We start from the raw sequence: 18739 nt of genomic DNA, 5'->3' as shown, positions 1-18739 counted from the left end.
CCTGGAGATGTGACAGTGCCAGGAGCAGAAGAGCTCATAATAACCGTTTCCTGTGGAAGCGCGATTTGTGCTCCTGCGCAGGCCCGGTGATGGCCGTTGGTGGGGTGCGAATGGGATCTTTCCCCAGGTTACAACTTTGCAGATCGCGTAGGAATGTAATTCTGGGTGGTTCCTCTACCCCCATGTCAGATCCCATTGAAATTAGCCAAGAGGTCACACGCTGGTAGCAGGGACAGGACATGAGCCCCAGCACATTGGCCAGGTTTCTTCAGAAAATGAGGTTCCCCCCTCCCCAGAAAAAGGTGAAATTGTAAATGAATTATGTAATATTTTTTCCCACAGACAGCAAGCAGTAGCCAGGAGGAAAGCTGTGATCAGGCCAAGTGTATGCGTGCTCAAATGAGAGCGGGTAGCGGTAACGTGCTCGGAGAAAACTGACTCACGTTCGGGGCCGTTGAGGCTGCAGAAAGCAGCACGGGAACGAATCGAGGCAGCTGTGCTTTGGGGAAGGCGAGCGCTGGCCTCTCGCTGGCCGGCAGGACAACGTCCCGGCCCACAGAGCAGGCCGATCCATCCCACCCCGTGGGCGTTGCAAAGGGAGCAGAGACCCAGCAGACATCTCCTCAGCCCTGCCTCGTGCCCGGCGCGATGCGGGTCTCCCTGGTGCTGGTGGGGCGAGGAGCTCTTCCCCTCCAGCTTTTGCTTTACGCTGGCACAAGCAGGTAGGACTCAGCTCTGGGGTGGGGGGCTCCAGTGGTCTCTTATTCCAGTCTGTCTCCCCCATAACTCAGCAGCCCCCAAAAGCAGAATCATTTCTCCTGATGGGGAGAAGAGGTAACAGTGGAGACAGCAAAGGGAGCCGGTGGAGGTGACCTGCCTGTGAAGATTCAAACATTTCAAACATCAGTGCAAAGCTGAGGCAGAGACCTGCTCGCTTGGCCTGGACAGCTCTGTCTTGCACTGCATTAAGGCTACTGAGGATTGAAGCTTGGTCAAAGCACAGAAAAGCTTTGTGATCCTCCTTTTCCCACTGGCTTTTCACAGCCCTGTGGGAGGCAGCTGCTTGTTCAAGAGCCACCAGCATGGCCGTTTTGGGCCGCTGGGCTGGCTGAGACACTGCGTTGGGGCCTGATGCTCCAGGTTAGCAGTGGCCTTTGCGTTAGTGCAGTCCCGCAGCCTTAGCTCTGCCAAGGCGGCTGGCAGCCCTCGGGATGGAGATCAGACAAACCATGGCTTCAGAGCTCACAGGGAAGGATTTCACGCTGTGAATGCTCAGATGTTTTTTTTTTAAAGAGAAGAACGGCAGTTTCTCAGCTGAAAATGGAATTATTTACTGCTTGTTTTTTTTTTTCCTCCATGAGTATGGCACAGCAGCCTGCCCTGAGGGCAGACAGCACCGAGTCCCCCGGGGAGGATGTGGGGATGCCTTATCCTCAGGCCAACAGAGAGGAAGTGTTGTAGGATGCCTTCTTCAGGGTCTCCAGGAAGAACTGCTCATCTTCCAAGAAATCACGATCCTGAGGAGAGAGGAGGCAGGATGGGAAGGGTGCCACAGAGCACCTGGAAAATGGGTCCTAGGTTGAGGTGTCACTCATGGGTGAGGGAAGTGTCCCAAGCCCTTCCTCACACAGCGAGCACAAGGACAGCTACCTAACCATGGTCTCCTGGGAGGGCTTGTCGAGGGGCTCCCCCTCAAAGCCCGTTAGCTCACGCTTTGAGTGAGACCCATGGAAGAAGCCTCACACAACCTCCTTGCCTGGGGAAGGACCCAGCAGAGACACAGAGGACTGGTGGAGAAGGAAGCTGATGGGAGAGGATAGAGGCATTAACGAAGCCCGAGTCCAGGAGAGCTGGTGTTTCCCACTGAGGGATGGGGTAAGGAGAGGGGCTACCCCACTTAGAGAAGGATGCTATCAGTGAACCTGAGACAAGCTGTGAGCATTCGCTAGTCCTTGCTTCTGGTATGACTCATCCTCCTCTAGGTATAACACAGAAGTGTGGAGCTGTTGCCTTCTGCAAGCCCTCCCCAGCCCAGCCCAGATTCATGGCTCAGCAACAATCTTAGGAGACACCCCATGCTCTGGCTGTCAGGCTTCAATCTAGCTTCATGCAGTCCTGCTCCCTCACGGCTGCTCAGAAACCCCTTCCAGCCCGTCTCCCTGCCGGCTCACCTGTTCGGCCCTGTGCTTCAGCAGCAGCAGTTTGGTGTAGAGCTCCGACGGGCCTGCCGTGCCCAGGCCGTCCCTGCTACCCCCTGGGCTGCGCCGAGGGAACGCCGTGATGGGAGGCGGAAAGCCTGGAACGAGAGCTCGAGCATGCGGCAACGCTGCCATCAGAAAAACAGGGACGGACACATTGGAGCATCCTTGTTTTGCTGCCTGTGTGTCCCTGCAGTGGGATCCTTCCCAACCTCCCAGAGCAGACGGGCATTAACCTATCCATCTCTTCCCTCCTGGCACCCTGTACCCTGTCCCGGCACTGCCCTGGCTTGGAGAGCTCAACTGCGCAACTGTTGAGAGAATGGGGAGGCCAAGGCCAACACAGCTCTGAGGTTTATGTATGGGGGAACTAAAACAGCCCCCAGAAATGTCCCAACCTTCCTGGGGAGTGAAATGAGAGCATGGCTGCCCTATGGCTTGCTCCTTGCCATCAGCAGCATGCAGGAGCCCTTACGCAGCGTGCCGGAGAGGCCCTTGGCGGGGATGCCGACGTCCTGGGCTGTGGTCAGCAGCAGTGTGGGGTTGTTTGGCAGCTCCTCACGTAGCTGCTGGAGCTGACTCCTCTGGAGAGCCATACTCAGCCGCTCCTGCCCCGACCCCGGGAGAAAGGGAGAGAGAGAAGCCCTTGGTAAAGGTTCAGGCCCTTGGTACGGCTGCCCAAGGCCGGGGCGGGGGGGGGGGGGGTGAGGGGGGATTGCCTGATGCAGACGCTGCTCCTGCTGCTTCAGCTGTTCCAGGTGCTGCTGCACGACCCGCAGTCTGGCCTGGTGCTCGGACTCTACCCTGCGGGCCTCCCGCAGCGCTCGCTGCCCTTCCTCGCACTTCTGGGCTGAGAGCTGCAAGGCAGAGGGGCTCGCGAGGAGGGCGGCGGAGACCCTCGCTGCCCTGGGCGGCTGCTGGGGCTCCTTGCACTCTCCCTTGTTCCCCTCTTGAGCTGCCCCAGCTCCACGTTCTCTCTGCTGGTACCACCCCAGCCAGAGCTGCCCACAGCGGGTCTGTGCCTGTCCCCTGTGCCTGCCCTGCTGCAAAAGCATCAGTTTTCCACAGAGGATGAGGATGATGCAGCCGTTGCCACCATCATCATCCCCTCTGGTACCTCAGTGTCAGCAGGGATCAGAGCTCCCGGCCGGGGAGGTATTGCTGTCACATGGCACAGCTGGGGATGGCAGCATTGTCCCTTGTCCATAGCCACACATGGACCAGCAGCAAAGCTGGGGTTTCACACCCCTCCTGAGGTCGTGGATCCCAAGCCAGGGCTGTCCTGGACACAGCTGTGCCCCACGGAGCTGCGAGCTGCAGCACGGATGCTCCCGCTTACCCTGCTCATGGTGTCGATCTCCTCCACTCGCTGCCGGATGTGCAGTGCAGCCCCGTTCACCTTCTCCTTCTCCAGCCTTAGCTCCTGCCAGGCCTGGTCCAGCAGCTCCCTGTCCCTCACCAGCTGCTCCTCCTTGGCCTTCAGCTCGCTGGCCTGGATCTTCAGCTCTGCCTGCTCCTAAGGTGAGCAGGGGGCGGGTGAGAGCTGGGTTACCTGTCCTGTCCCAGCCACTATCCCACATCTTCCCTAGTGATGGGAGAGATCCGCCCCTGCTGATCTCCTGGTGCTGGCAGGCTGGCTTTGGGGTGCAGAGCAATGCCACCAGCTACTGAAGCAGTGCCCCCATCCACCCTGCCATGGGGACCAGGGCCTGGCGCAGCTGAGGGTGTACAGACAGACACATGCACCCCTTCCCTGGAAAGGAAGGATCTCCTCACCGGATTGCACACCCTAAAACATGCTCAAGCCATGGCAGTGGAAGTATTCAGCCTTGATGGTTACCCAGCTTTGGACATTCACAATGGAGGCGGCTGTGCCTGGTCTGGCTGCCCAAACGCCTCACAGCCAAGGGGGAAGAGACACATGTGACTGATGCTGAAAGTCAACATCTAAAACAGGCCAAGGGAGCTGCCCTTGGAATGGCCTGTTCCTCACCACGGGCCCCATGTGGTGTCTCCGTTTTAAAGATCTGAAGCCAAGTCTGACTCTCTCCCTGCTTTTCTGCAAGCAGGACCCGCCAGGGAGCCCAGCTGCTTGCCCAGCGGTGCCGGATGCCGTGGGCAGGGGCTGTGCTGCGGTACCTTGGCGAGGCTCATGATGGTGCCCTCTCTCTGGGAGTCCCTCTGCAGGGCCCGGTCCATGTCGCGCTCCAGCCGCTCCTTGCTCAGCTGCTGCTGGGTGTGAAACTCGGCCCACTCGGCCGCCAGCTTCCGACGCTCCTCTGAGCACTTCTGCATCACCGACTTCTGCTCCTCCAGCAAGGCACTCTGGGAGAGCAGCGCAAGAGAGAGTGAGAGCCCTGAGCCCTGTGGTCACAGGATTTTCTCCTCTAACCCATCTCTACCACTAAATCCCAGGCAATGTCTACAGGCTGGTCAAGTCTGAGGGGCCAGGCGTGAGCTCTGCATGGGGAACCCAGGCCTTGTGCTCCTCGGCAGCCGGCCTGCACTGTGCACACACGCAGCAGCCTCTTGCACCCGCGTGCCAGACGGTTGGTCTGATCTGTGATTCACCAAGTGACCGAGTGTGGGATTGAGGAGGCAGAGGATGGAGTGGAGAGGAGGGATGTTCCAGCCCAGAACCCAGTTCTTTCCTCCACCACACCCCAGTGCAGCCCTGGTCAGACTCTCGAGATAGCTGAAAAGTGCCTGGAGATGTCTGTGTCTCACCTTCGCCCTCTCCAGCTCTGCTCGCTCCATGGAGAGCTGCTGGGTCATGACTCTCCGCTGCTCCTCCAGTGAGTGCTGCAGCGATTCCACCTTGGATTGCTCTGCCGTTGCCCTCCACCGCTCCTGGGCCCGGAGACAAAGGGGACATGGACACAACTCACAGGCTTCAGGCCCTACCTGGGATCCTCAACCTGCCCCAGCTCCAGCCTACCTGCATGGAGGATGGTCCTACAACGGCCATGGGGCCAGCGCGGGCAGAGGACACCACGCGGGCTCACCTGCTCCAGCAGCCGAGTCTGCTCGCCCAGCCTCGCCTCCATTTTCGCGATAACCTCCTGGAGTCGGCTCCGCTCTTCCTCCATGTCCCTCTGCTGCTGTGACAGCCTGTGCTGGAGCACTGAGGGGGGCAAAGGGCCGGGCTGTGAACGGCAGGGACCCGTGGGCTGGTGCGAGCTACGGGGCGTCCATCCCGCACCGCCCCATGCGCCCCGTGAATCCCTGCCACCCTCTGCAGCATCCTCTGTGATGCCGGGGGGGGACCTCTCTGTCCATAGCACGTTCATGGAAAATCCGCGTGCTTTTGCATTCATCGCCTGCTGCACATCCCCGGGACATCGTTTTGTGAGGGGGAGACCCCAAGACGTCTCATGACCACGGCAAGCAGGCAGGGCTTAGCCAGCCCGGGCTCCTTAGCCGACCCACCACGGGGGCACCATCCCTGATGTTGGTGCCTCCCCCTGCCCCAGGCGTCCTCAGGACCCTGCGGCCATTTTGGCACTGGGAAGGGCAGATGTACCCTTGAGCTGCTTGTCTCGCTGCTGGGCCCCCATGGCCAGCTCCTGGGAGGTGGTGTGGTGCGTGGCCTCCACCCGGTGCGAGAGGTCGTGCAGGTCGCTGGAGAACTTCTCCATCTGCTCAATGACGCCGTTCAGAGACCTGCAGAGAGGGCACCTGTGGGGAACGCGCTTCGTCCCGCTGCCCGAGTCTTTCCCGGTTGCAACAAAGCAGAAACGAGATGTAGCTGCTCCTTAGGGGAGCACCGGTGGGTTGGGGTCAGTTTGGTGCTGAGGGCGTATTAGTCCTTGAACCAGGGACATCTGTGCAGGTTCCCTACTGCCTCCCCAGCGAAAGCCACGGGTGCAAGGGGCAGCAAGCGATGGAAGAGGGCAAAGACCCTGCTCCTGTGGTCTGAGGTCAGTTCCCCATGGGACAGGGAATGCAGCGGCCGGGGCCCAGTGCTGGGAGACTGCACGGGCCACCGGTACCTGGTGTGTGAAGTGGCGCTGGTCACTGCGTCGATCTCCTGCTCTTTCAGCCGCTTCAGCCGCTGGAGCTGCTCTTCGTGGTCTTTGTGCATCTCCTGGACAGACGTCCTGCAGGACCCAGGGGAAGTTTGTTTTATCTTTCCTTTCCCAGAGCCCCCAAACCATTGCCTGGGTCCTCGGCTGAGACGGGGCCCCGCGCGGGTGCCGCCCGTGCGGCCTCGTGCCGCGCTCACCTCTGCAGCTCCCGCACGCGCTGCAGCTCCTGCGCGCTCCGCTGCTCCAGTGCCGCCAGCTGCTGCTGGTGCCGCGCCAGCAGCTCTGCCCGCGCCTGCTCCGCGGCCTGGCTCTGCGACACCAGCTGTGCCGCCAGCCGCTCCTTCTCCTGCCGCAGCCGCTCCTCCCGCTGCCCATAGGTCTCCTCCACCACCTTCACCCGGCTCCTGCCCGGAGAAAGCCCACGAGGGAGTTTCCTGGTGATACCTGGTGCTCCCCATCCGAAGCGCACCCAGGGCTTTAGCGTGCAAACGGGTGCTGTTGTGCGCATGGGTAAACTGAGGCACAGGGTGATTTCCCCTCTGCAGCCTGAGCCCTGATTTCTCACGCTACCACCCACCAAGTGCCCTGGTTTGAAGCTTGCTGGCAGCGGGACTGGTCTCTCCTCCCTGCCGCCTGTGGGACAGCGTGGGTCAGAGCAGACCCCCACCTCAGCTCTCCCCCGCGGCTGCTCTCCACCCCACCAGTGTCAACGTGGCTACGTCCCTGCCCGCCCTGGGGATGAATCTGGGGAGCTCCCCAACCCTCCCACCCCACGGAGTGCCAGTGGGTGAGGACGCGACGCAGGAGTGGAGAGGGCCCCGTACCTGTGTGCGCTCTCGAGGAGATCCAAGTCCTCCTGGTGTCGCTGCTGGAGACTCTCCAGCAACAGCTTCTGCTGTGTCCGCTCCAGCTCCAGCGTCCGGACCTGCGGGGCACCCAGGGAAAAGGTCCTTGTGCTGCCCTGGGAACACGCGTCCTCCCGTCCAGCCTGGCGTGGGGACAGAGCTCCCAAAGCAGGACTCAGCAGCCGCAGGCACCTCTGGCTGAGAAGGTTTCTCCCCTCTCCCCAGCCACTCCAATGCCATTTGGAGCAGACACGGCTCCTCTCCTCCCCCCGGATCCCCTGCCCAGGCCCCCGCGACTGGGCTCACCTGGCTCTCCAGCTCCGCCACGCGGGCCTGGGCACCGAGCAGCGCTGCCCGGCAGCCTGCCCCGTCCTCGGAGAGCTGGGCTGCGGGAGCCCCCGGCCCCTTCACCTGCAGCGAGCCCAGGGCCAGCGGCTCGGCCTGTGGGATGGAGAGAGAAGATCGAGGCCTTTAGGACCAGCAGCTTTGCAGCACGGCCAGCAGACCCCGCGGAAACACGCGTCCCTCACCTGTGGCTGCGGTGCTGCCGGGAGATGTGTCCTGGGGACGGCAGCCTGTGGAGGTGCAAGGATGCTCTCAGGCCTTGGGCTGACCCCAGCTCTGTGAGAAGTCTCCTTCTAGCTGGGGAACGGTCATCCCTCCCGAGCTGCTCTGGTCTCTCTTCTCCTGCCCTTCTCCAGCCTGACCCCACTGCTAGACTGGGTCCCTCCTCCCCTGGTGACGCTCCAGGAGGCCTTACCCCAGGCACAGGCACACTGGGCTTTTCCTTGCTGGGGACGGGTGCGAGGATAAGACCGTGAATCCTCTGGGACAGCGTGTGTGTCCCACCACAAGGGCAGAGCGAGGAGGCTCAGCTAGGCTAGAAACGGAGGCTTCAACAACCAAGCACAAACAGCCCTCTCCTTCAAAGGCTCTGATTCCCCTTCAGTTCCCTAGAAACAATCTTAGGGCATGTTCACCCCGATATTGGTGAAAACCAGCTGAAGGAAAAGTCCCTCATCAGCTGGAGCCTCTGCTGCCTTATTAATATAATATATAAATGTGCCTGGGCACTATGCAATGCTGCTCAGGTGATGCTCGCGATTGCCGCCCCAGTCCTGCACCTCTCGCGGGGAGCACGGGCCCGACAGACCTACCTGAGCGAGCGGGGCAGGGCCTGGCATCTCCTGCTGTCCCGGGAATGAGGCTGCGGGAGCTGAAAATTCAACGTGCCCACGATTCAGACGTGGCGATGGGAACCGGGGAGGAGGCCGGGTCCCCTAAGCCGCTTACAGGGGACGTTGAGCTGGTGTAGGGGCTCAGCCAGGGCAGGAGTCCTGCCAGCACTGAGCACTATGGGACGAGTGTTGGAGCAGCGAGAGGTGAGGTGGGGAGAAAAAGGACGGCAAGGACGGGAGCCCACCCCAGGCCACCCGCTGCTCGGAGAGGGCAGGCCCCTAAGGCTGCAAAGGCCGTGCTGCGGGAGCCCGGGGCAGTTTTGTGGGGACGCAGCACCCCTGGCACGCCGTCCCCACCCCGCCACGAAACGGGGACAGCCGGATGCTGCAGCTCGGCAGCCTGCTCTGCCGATGGCTGGCCAAGGGCCGCCCCGTGGCTCCTGCTGGTTTCTCTGGGGGGATCCTCTGCCCGAACCCATCCGCCCCGTGAAACGCACCCAAGGCGCTGGTGTCTCCAGAGGGATCCTCCTTTCTGGACTCTGGCGGGAGAGCTGGGGCTTTTTGGGGGGCGCTGAGCCAGGGGACGGGGTGCCTGCATGGGCACAGACATGGATGAACGATGCACAGCAGTGTCACAGCATGGGGAGAGGTGCAGGGACGTTTCCCTGCACGTGCCCATCATCTCCTTGAGCCAGACGTTGCCCTAAGTTTAAAATTTGGCTTTTCCATCACGAGCAGAAAGGGAAGAGCCAGGCAAAAGCACTGGTGCTTTGAAGCTGCCTTCCCTCCCTGTTTCGGAGGCTCCAAGCCAGAGTGGTCGCTGCTGGCTACCCGCTCTCCCCACTCCCCATCTCACCCGCGTGGCTGCTTTCACAGGAAACCTCTCCCGCGGGGGATGTCGGAAACGCGAGGAAGGCCTTACCCAGAGCCAGCCGCGCTCGCTGCCGTGTCCTGCGGAGCGGCTGCCTGCGGCGCTGCGCCTGTGGACGTGGCTGGCTGGCTGCAAGAAAATAACCTCAATGTGGAAGAGCCGCAGAAGTGATGAGCGACAAGATCCTTTCCCCAGCACCAGCTGCTCCTTGCAGGGTGACAGCCTCCGTCCCGCTCAGCTGTGGCAGGATTTTGGCTGCAGATGGAGCAAAGACACCCCAAAACCTCCGTGTCGCGTGTTCCTCCCTGCCGCAGCTACGCGTTTCCCCCGGGCAGCGCCAGCCTCAGCTCACACCCCCCTGCCCAAAACGCGCGTCTGGGATTGCATCTTCTCGTCTGCAAATTGCCTTGAGTCCCAGCCGCATGGCGCAGCTCTGACCGTGTCTGCGTAAGCCCAGACCGGGAGGAGAGGAGTCTCCTGGGGCTAAGGGAAACGGAGGGAAAGGGGCGCTGAGGCAGGGCCACGAAGGGCGGCGGGAGCCCCGGCGGAGGAGCTGGTCCGAGGCAGCCCCGTGGCAGCGTGCGCAATCTTCGCTGCGGCCGGGACAAGGGCCCGGAGGGGTGATGGACTCCGGGCTGGATCAGCCGGCACAAAGTCCCGCGTTCTTACCCCAATATGAGACAAAACAGGGCTTAAAATTAGTTCCTTAAACCCAAGCTGAGGATTCCTGAGGGATGCTCAGCAGACATCTGCAGAGCGGACGGGAGCAGCCACCGACGTGCCTTTACCTGGTGGCCGGGCGGGGATCCAGCCCTCTGCTCGGGGCCTCCGAGGGCTCCGCACCTCTCTCCTGCGCCTTCGCCTGCGCTTGGGCTTTCTTGCGAGACAAGGCGGTGCTCAGCCAGTTGTCCTCTTCCGGCGGGTTGCGTTTGGCCGCGGGCTCCTCCGCGGCTGGGAGCCGGCTGGCAGGGTCGGGCCGCCTGGCCACGGTGGGGCTCGGGCAGCTCCCGGCGGCACTGGCCTGAGCTGGAGACGGAGGGTCCGAGTCCAGGAGATCCTCGTCTTTCAAGCCCAGCCAGTCGCCGCCAGCCCTGCCGCCCCGCGCGGGGCCCCTGCCGGCTGGAGGAGGAGGGGGGGGGTTGGCGCGTGGGTCCGGCTTCCAGTCACTGCTGCTCTCGGCCGAAAACCTGCTGTGGCGAGAGGGAGTCACGAACCAGCCCCAGAGGGGACACCCGGGCTTAGGGGCAGCGTGGCAGCGGTCAGAGGGACACAGACGCACAGCGCGGTACCTCGCAGGCTGCCTCCGCGCCGAGGCCACCGTGGGCTGGTACGCCCCGAAGACGAAATCTTCCTCGTCCCCAGGCTCTTCCTTCTCTGCTCAGACACGTGGCCTCGAGTCAGTGTGCTGCAAAGACCCCAGCCCTCCTTCTCCTCCTCCTCCTCCCCCCCTCCTGAGATTCCCACCGGGATTGCTGCTGCTGGGGAAACGCCGCTGGAAACACCTTCCCTGGCAAGCCGCAAGCACGGTGCCTTCCCGGCGCGGCTGGGCAAAGCGGCTTCGCTGGCAACGGGCCCGCGTTCAAAGGCCACTGGGTCACTGAGTATCTCACCCTCCTGCGCCAACGCTGGCACCTCCGCACACCTTCCCCGCGTCCCCGGCCGGGCTCACCTGGCTGCTTTTGGTATTTCGTATCCAGCTTGAACTCCCTGCGCTCTCCCGCGCCCGGCCGCTCCGGGGCTTTGGCTGCGGAGCCCCGTCCCAGTAACTCGTCCAGCTTCGAGCGGGCCGGCCAGAGCTCGTCCCTGCGGGGACACGCCGCGGGGGTGTTTCTGGAGAGGCAGCCTTGCCAGGGTGTTCCTGCTCTTCCATGCAAAATGAGGCTGCTCTTGCCACTTTTTGTGTGTGTGTTTTCTTTTAATCCCTGTGTTTCTTGCATGCCGGGTGCTAAGAAAACCAGCTGTGACCCCTCACAGCGTGCCTGAGTCTGCAGAGAGGCAGCACGAACCCGCGGCAGCACAACTAACCAGGTCCTGGGCTCCCCAAGTGAGGTCCCCATCTTTCTACCCCGTATTTGTACAGCACCGTGCACAGCAGCTCCTGGCTCGGACCAGGACCCACTGGAGAAGTTACGAAGTCCTCTAGGACTCCCCACCCTCTTTCCACCCCACGTGGCCGTCTCACGCACGCGCCATCCCCTGCTTTGCTCCTGCTGCCGTTTTGCAGCCCAGGAACGCCTTACTTGTCTTCCTTCCTCCCCTGCTTCGGGTCTCCTTTCGGGCTGTCGCCGAATCCCAGCGCGTCCATCAGGTCATCGCCATCGTCCTCAAACGTGAGCTCCTCCCTCCTGCGGCCAGGGGCCGCGGCGTGCCGGGGTGCCGGCGGCTCTGCGGATGGGATCGCGCAGTGGCAGTCGGCTTCCTCAAGATTTTTTTTAACGGGAGACCACAGCAGCCCTGCCTGCCCTTTCCTCTCAGGACTGTTCACACAGTCACTTTTAAACAGCGCTGTTTGGTGCTCAGGTCCCCTGGGAGGCAATGAAGTGGCCACGCACCATTTCCCAGGCTGTGGCCGTGCACCCACTGCTGGGACGTTGCTGGGCGTCACCAGCACCGGGGTTTCCAGTTTTGGCAATCGCCGGGAGTTTTGTAGCCCTGCAAGTTTCTAATCGGCGAATTCCTGCCCTCCGTAAGTCCCTGCTCCCTCAATGCACCTTAGTCCTTGCCCTAACCCAGCAGCTGCTGCTTGCGTCCATCCCTCCAGCAGACTGGACTTACTGGGGTGTGGGAAGGACCCAGGGGACTCTCAGGCCCTTCCCGTTAGCATCCCAGCCGCAGGGATGAGGGGGCCGGGTGCTTGTAACAGCCACAGAGCAGCTGGATCCATCCCGGAGCTGCACCAGCTGGGCTTTGGTGGGGATTGGCAATGCTCTTAGCCACCCCAGCCCCGACCCAGCCAACTTGTCCTCATTTGGCACCGTGCAAAACAGGCTGGGTGAAGTCAAAGGTAAGATTTGACCTTGCCCAGAAGAAAAGAGCATTTCTGTAACCCGCAGCACACTGGAAATATCAAGCATGCAGTGAGCTGCCCGACAACTAACCCTCATGCTGTTTAGTAAGAGATGGGACTAGCGGGCTTTCAGCTGAACCAGTTGGACCTCACCCAAACTGATCCAGGCTCCTTATTCATTTTATGCAAAGGGGATGCAGAGCATCCCTACTTACCTTTCTCTTTGCTCAGTTCCAGTTTTTTCACAGAGCTATTTTCAGTGCCGGATGGGATTGGCTTCTTGGGAGCATTTTTTTCCTCATCAGATAAAAGCCCTTCTAAAGGATCATCTAAATCTGGGAATTTCCCCAGAGGGAAAAGAAAGGAGAATTTAAAAAGAAAACAAACAAACAAAAACCCCCCAAACCTCAAAACCCAAACACATGATTTAGAAGGACTCCCGTTCTGCACTAAGCCAAGCACTAACCCTGTCACATGCCCGTGGGGACACTGGGGACCAGATCTGCCTCGCTCAGAGCAGTGGCGAGAGGGAAACCAACCCCAGTGCTCGCACTTGGGCCCAGACTCCTCAGGGCAGCCAGGCTGAGACCTGGGTCCTCTGGCACTGCCAGGCACGTCTTGTCTTGCAATGGGGCCTCAGGTGTAGCTTTGACCTCAGCATCACTACTGAGGTCTTCCCGGTGTTCCCCAAATCCCTCCTCGCTGGAGGGCTGCTACCCCTAACGCCATGAACACGGGTTCTGCAGGGATCTGGGATGCCCTCGAGTCGCTCTGAACTTCGTACGCTCAATGGTTACGTTTCTGCGGGATTAAGATTTGAGCTGGTGTCGCAGAGGTGGAAGACTCTGCATCTCATTAGCCATCCAAGCCTTCAGCCAACACGAGAGGCAAGCTACGGGCAAAGCGCAAGGCCAGAGTCCACAGCTGCCCCAGGCGACTGCTGGCGGACCTGGAGCGAGAGCCTACCTTCAAAGTTAAATTTCCTGTACTGCCGGGAAGCGGGGGGAGATGAGAGCGGCTTCTTTTCCATCGCAGGTGCAGACTCTGCTAGAAAGAGAGGCCGTGCTCAGAGACAGAGCTGCCCTGCCGCCTCGCTGGCTGCCGGCCGCTTCCCTCCCAGGTGCCCCGACAAGCACGTGCTGTGACACAAAGTCCCCCCGAGGCCCCAGGGGCTGAAGGTCTCTCTGGAGGAGCCTCCTTGCAAGCAGCGAAGGAGAAGAGGGCCTTGGGAAGAGCAGGACAGGCTGGGGACGGGCTTATCTTAAATGCAGCCCCTCTGGTTCCCCTTCCACCCGCATCTGGCCGATCTCACTAGAAACGCTTTGCACAGCACCAGGGAATGGCTCAAGGGCACCGGGGGGAGGCAGCCACGTGGCTGCGGGTGCTACTGTGCCAGTGACATGGTCATGTCACATCGAGAGGATCCCCCCCAGGGACGAGGACTCAAGCACTGGGCACCACACACAGCCAGAATAAAATTCTGTGTCTGCAATAGCCCCAAAAGGGACCAGGGAAAGGATTTTAGGAAACAAATCCACTTTTTGCTCCCTATCTCAGATGAAAATGTCTCATGGGGGTTTGCAGTCAGCCTGGGAGAAGAAGAGCAGAATCTCCTTTTTACCTTTCTCAGGAGTTAGCAGCTTCCCTGCACTTTTTACTGCTCCTCCAGCGGGGTCCCATTTCTCAGGGCCTTTCGCAGTCATTTTCCCTGGTCCCGAACTGGGTTTTGATATTCCCAGGAGATCCGCTTCCATGTCATCCATGTCCTGGAAAGCAACGGGATGCAGATGGGAGCAGAGGGGATGCTGCCACCAGCCTGGGGCCGCTTCCCTGCCATCAGGCCACCGCCTGCCCCCGACCCGCGTCCGCAGAGCTCGGCTCTACGGGGAAGGGTTTCCAAGAGGCGTGGGGCTGCGGTGATGGGCATTTGTGCGCTTACCTTCAGGGTTTGCAGCACAGCCTGCGGGTCGGCGTCTGAGACGTCGGATCCCTACGTGCCAGAGTGGGGAGAGATCAGACGGATGGATGGATGGATGGAGAGGCTTTGGGGGCACCTCACCCCAGAGGCATTCACTAGCGCCTTCCCTTGGCTTCACTCCATCCCATCTGGGGCACCTAGAAGCCCTTCTCCCACCATCGCCCCGCTGCCCCGTCCCATCTTCCTGGCCCTGCGGTGATCCTGGAGAGGGGTCACTTCTTCAGCCAAACTTCAAGGTTCATCCCTGCGGTCCCGCCGCTGACTTTGATGGAGCGACGCCAGGGCCAAGGGGGGCCCGACGAGGTCATTGGGACACCCAGGCTCTCCCCCAAAATTCAGGCTCACCTCCGCAGCTTTGATGTCCTCGGCAGGGAGTTTGCTGAAGAAATCATCCTCCGGGAAGGACCTGTGACAGGAGCCCGGGGTTGGGAACGCTGCAAGGTGCGGGGAGATGCCAGCCCCGGGCAGGACTCGGCTGCGTGCCACCCTGGGGACACTGGTCACCCACCACTGATGGGACAGCCGGGCCAGGCCGGGCAGGGGGACGTGGTGGGGACCACACGGCCACCCCACGGCAGCTGTGTCGCACAACACGGGAACACGCACCCATCTGACAGGGCTGAAATAGCATTAGGAAAATTGACACTAGGGCTGGAACTGTTATATTTAAGTGAACAACCATTAAAAAGGAGATTTACAGAAGATACACAGGGCTGGGGGACACCCGACTGCTGCTGGAAAGCTGCGGGCCGAGAATGGGGCAGGGCAGAAGGACCTTCGGAGCACAGACAGGTCTCCAAACAAGAGGGACGTGTTTGGGAGCTACTCACTTCTTGCTGGCCGGGGAGCCCGTGCCCCTGGCTCTCCCACCGCTGCCCCCGGCCAGCTGGGAAGCTCTGGCAGATTTACCCGGGGTTTCATCTGGAAACGAGGTAGGGAGAGATTAGGATGCTGGACACAGGCGTATTCCTGACCTAGGCACGCCAAAAGGGGATTTGCTGTCTCGTTATCGGCCCCAGCGGCTTTTAGTTGGAGGTGAACCTCGTGCTGCCTCCCCAACCCCACGTCCATCCTGCTCTATGGCCTCTCGGACGCTGGGGACCCCGGTCCCTGCTCTGCTCCGTTTCATCCCCCCTCGCTATGGGAGCCCGTTTCAGACCGACAGGGCAGAAAGGGAATGGGCTGTTTGTCCTGTCCATCCCGCAGGGATGCGACAGCAAAAGCCCCGTGCCAGGAGAAGCTGGTTCATAACTAGTCTCGAAGGAGCCCGAGGGCCGGGCACCGCCGGGCTGCCGCAGCGGCACCTCCTGCTCCCCGGCAGGGAGTTACGGAGCACAAGGACAATGTCCCGTCCGCTGCAGGGAAGGAGCATTTTACCGTCGTAGCCGAGGAGGTCGCCCAGCACGTCGTCGATGGAGCCTGGAACGAGACAGGGCGAAGGGGCTGGGGCAGGCGAGCTCGCTGGGCAGGGGCAGAAGAGCCCCCGGGTCGGCTGCGGCTCGCCCTTCGGAAACCTGCCAAGCGCAAGGTTTGGTCGGCAGCGTCGTTAGCGCAAGGCCTCCCGACTGGTCCGGAGGGATCGTCCTTCGGCTTCATCAGGGCCGGGACCTGACCAGTGTTTTGCGGACAAAAGATCTGGCTTTGCTTAGCCAGAAATGGGATTTCTTCCTCATCGAGCATGCAAGCAGCTTTGCGCTCAGCTGCTGGCCACAAGCAGTGCTGCAAACCCTCCGCGAGCTCTCCTGCCGCAACATCGAGGAGACCCCGGGCCCCCCCAAAAGCTCTGCTGCAGTATGAGGGGCTGCAAGAGGCTGTCGGCCTCTAAGCAAGGCGTTCGGGTGGGGAGGAACTGAAATAGGTACGTTTATATCCTCCCCTGGGTGTGGGAAAGTCCCCAAGACAGGACCCCGATAAGCAAGTCTGCTGGATCCGGGAGGCAGGTGAGCGGTGCCAGGTCAGGAGCGATGCAATGAGCTCAACGGCAGCATCGAGCCAAGGGTCCTGAAGCATTTCGGGAGCCAGGATTGCTCCCACCGCCATGTCCCCCTCCCCTCCGCGCCCCCAGGGGACCCAAGCGCTCGAGGACAGTGACAGGGAGAGCGCGTGAGGGGCACCTACCTCTCAAACCTTTCCTGGATTTTGCAGCCTAGGGAGAAAGACAAAGTCCCTCGTTACGACGTGGAGCGGATCTGCCCGGACTGCCTCGAAACGCCCTTCTCTGCGCGGTGCGGTCGGGTACCGCCGGCCAGGCGGGCAGGGAGGCTCTGCCCCTCGGCACAGCCGGGGACGGGCTGCCCCGAGCATCCCCCGAGCGCCAGCGAAGCCGCCTCCTCCCCGCGCGGCTTGGGACACGGCACGCGAAACCCAAGGGAAGCGCAGAGATGCTTGCAACTTTTGGGAGGCAGGTGAGCAGAGCCCCTGCAGCTGGGCAGGAGCCTCCAGCCCCGAAGATGTCTTCTGCCTCCGAAAAAACATGCCCCGGAGCAATAAATCTGGATTTCCCAAGCCTCCTCCCCGCCGCGGGCAGCACTGCACTCACCATGGGAGGCCTCCGGGCCTTCCCGCACCCCGGCTGGCGGCACAGGGGGTTAAGGCCACTGCTCCCCGGCCCGGCAACCTCCTACTCGCCGGCGAGGAAGGTTTCCCGATTTCCCGATTCGCTGTTACGGCCGGCAGCGCCTCTGTTGAACAGATTTCCCTTTCCTGTCCCGGCCTGCCCCGCAGCCCGCCCCACGCCGCCGCGGCCTCTCGCCCGGCTGCAAAACAAGGCTCCAGCGAGAAGAAACATCCCTCCCGCTCCGCAAAATGGCCCGCAGCTCCGGCAGGGAGGCCGAGGAGCCGAGGGGGGCTGGTACCCCCCGCCCTGTGCCAGTGCGAGGGGGGGTCCTGCTCCGTGCCAGCCGCCAGGCAAAGGCACCGGAGGGCTGGGAGCTGCGGGGGGGGAGAAGGAAACCTCTCCTCTCTGGGGCCGGAGCGTGTGGAGGACCCCAACCGAGGGGATGGCAGCTGCCCCCGGCGATGGGGGGTGCACCCACCTCTCGGGGTGGGAGCAGGATGAAAGCAGCCCCCGGTTTCTGATCGGCTCCCAGGGCCTCCCCGTCCCCCCACTTGGGTACCTGCTCCCGCTTCTGTGCTCCGTGGCCCGTTGCCATGGCACCTGCCGGCCTGCAGCATCCTGGGGCCACGGCACAGCATCCGCAGGCCCTGCCTGCCACATCCCTGACCGCAGCATCCCTGACCCGCACTCGTGACATCCCTAGCCCATGCCCACGGCATCCCAGATCTGTGCCCACGGCATCCCGGACACACGCCTGGGGTTTCACAGGTCCGTGCCTGCAGCATCCCACACCCGCAGCATCCTGCGCCTGCAACAGCCCTGAGCCCGCAGCATCCCGTGCCCACCGCAGCCCTGGGCCATGCCCGCAGCAGCCCTGGGCACCCGCCGCACCGAGGAGGCCGAAGGCCGCAGCTCTCACCGCTGCTCAGCCTGCCGGGCAGGCCCGGCCCTGCGCAGAGCCCTGGGAAATGCAGTCTCCGAGCTGGCCCGGAGAGGGATGGGAACTACTGCTCCCAGCAGCAGCCGGTCCCTGACGGGAACCGGTGCCTCTGCTGCTCCTGCTGCGGGGCTTCCGCTGATCCGGGAGTTTCCGGAAGCTGGGAAGGAAGGAGGTGGTTCAGCAACTGTGAAATGCAGATGGAAGTCTAAAATGCTGCTCCCCAGGCTCTGAAAGCTGCGGGCGCAGCTGGGAAAGCCCAGGGGTGGATTAGCACCCGAGGCAGACAGGAACACAGCTTAAGCCAGCAAGAGCTGTTTCCTCTGGCTCCCGCCAGCCGCCCCAGAAACTGCTATATATGCGTGGTTTTCCCCAAAAGGCTGCAGGCAGCTTCTAATGCCCGAGTCAGTAGAAGGGCTCAGGCCTTCCCTCCCGGCTGAGATGCCCCCCCGGAGGCAGCTGCTGAGACTGGGAGGGCCAAGCCTGGCTTTGGCACAAGTCATCAGCCCTCCCGCTACTGCCGTTGGCTGCAGCTTCAGGTCATTCCAGCAGCATCTCCTTGCTTGACTGATAAAAAGAGAGCAGTTACATGCTCTGACTCTCTCAAGACATGCAGAAACCAGCACAAGCACCCAGTTACCAGATGTTAGCAACAGGCCAGGTACTGGAGAGCTATAGCTCAGTGCCGTGCAAGCTCATCTTCCAGAGCAGGGCCCTTGCGCTGCCACGGAAGAGGGACAGCCACCAGCTTTAACTCAAAGCTTATCAGGAGAAACACAGCAACTGGATCCAGAAACCTCAAGGATAGATTCTGAATGCTCCGTTTGGCAAGACTGTTTCTGCATGTTGTAGCTAGCTGTTAAAGCTATTCCTGGTAACTCATCCAGGACAAGTTCCTGGCTGAGAGCTTGAATCGGTGGCCACCACTCCAAGGGGGCAAGACGCAGCAGATACAACCACAGCAGGCTTGGAGCAAGATGCCAGTGCACTGCTCAAAACGACAAACAGATAACACAAGAAGTTCAGATAAAAAAAAAAAAACTGATTTCTCACACTTACCAAAGCTGCATACACAGCAAAGAGCTAGCCAGCCCCACTCCCAAGGCTGGTCCAACCATGTTCATTTGTACTTATTTCCAG

The 18739-nt window shown here is 61.5% G+C and overlaps 1 protein-coding gene across 6 annotated transcripts; it reads right to left on the bottom strand.

The window, feature by feature from the left end:
- Positions 1–1306: 1306 nt before the first annotated feature.
- Positions 1307–17749, bottom strand: FBF1 (Fas binding factor 1). Of its 6 annotated transcripts, none has more exons than XM_026099122.2 (31): positions 17582–17748; positions 16645–16786; positions 16224–16251; positions 15483–15524; positions 14936–15026; positions 14451–14511; positions 14067–14117; positions 13749–13893; positions 13094–13174; positions 12343–12462; positions 11361–11505; positions 10790–10923; positions 10410–10494; positions 9909–10310; positions 9172–9249; positions 8747–8841; positions 8229–8287; positions 7602–7646; positions 7378–7512; positions 7051–7151; positions 6424–6630; positions 6191–6298; positions 5722–5861; positions 5204–5322; positions 4926–5048; positions 4338–4523; positions 3538–3714; positions 2918–3055; positions 2674–2806; positions 2172–2296; positions 1307–1517 (listed from the first exon to the last, which is right to left on the bottom strand). In XM_026099122.2, the coding sequence occupies exons 2-31, from the start codon at positions 16645–16647 to the stop codon at positions 1434–1436; spliced, it is 3441 nt and encodes a 1146-aa protein (XP_025954907.2). In that variant the 5' UTR covers positions 16648–16786; positions 17582–17748; the 3' UTR covers positions 1307–1433. The 6 variants fall into 6 exon arrangements, with proteins under 6 accessions (XP_025954907.2, XP_025954909.2, XP_064378645.1 ...); XM_026099124.2 differs by having other exon boundaries at positions 9909–10307; XM_064522575.1 differs by having other exon boundaries at positions 9909–10494; positions 17554–17749.
- Positions 17750–18739: the final 990 nt, after the last annotated feature.

The sequence above is a fragment of the Dromaius novaehollandiae genome, chromosome 18 (assembly GCF_036370855.1).
Source record: "Dromaius novaehollandiae isolate bDroNov1 chromosome 18, bDroNov1.hap1, whole genome shotgun sequence".
NCBI lineage: Eukaryota > Metazoa > Chordata > Aves > Casuariiformes > Dromaiidae > Dromaius > Dromaius novaehollandiae.
The sequence above is the reverse complement of the archived record's forward strand: the minus strand, read 5'-3'. Positions and strand labels throughout refer to the sequence as shown.

Bases quoted from the DNA above. Each gene is read 5' to 3' on its own strand.
- FBF1 (XM_064522575.1), bottom strand. The intron at 14,118-14,450 runs GTGAGCCTGAAT...TCTGGCACGTAG, and splicing joins AGGACATCAAAGCTGCGGAG to GGATCCGACGTCTCAGACGC. The intron at 2,297-2,673 runs GTAAGGGCTCCT...CTCTCGTTCCAG, and splicing joins GGGCCTCTCCGGCACGCTGC to GCTTTCCGCCTCCCATCACG.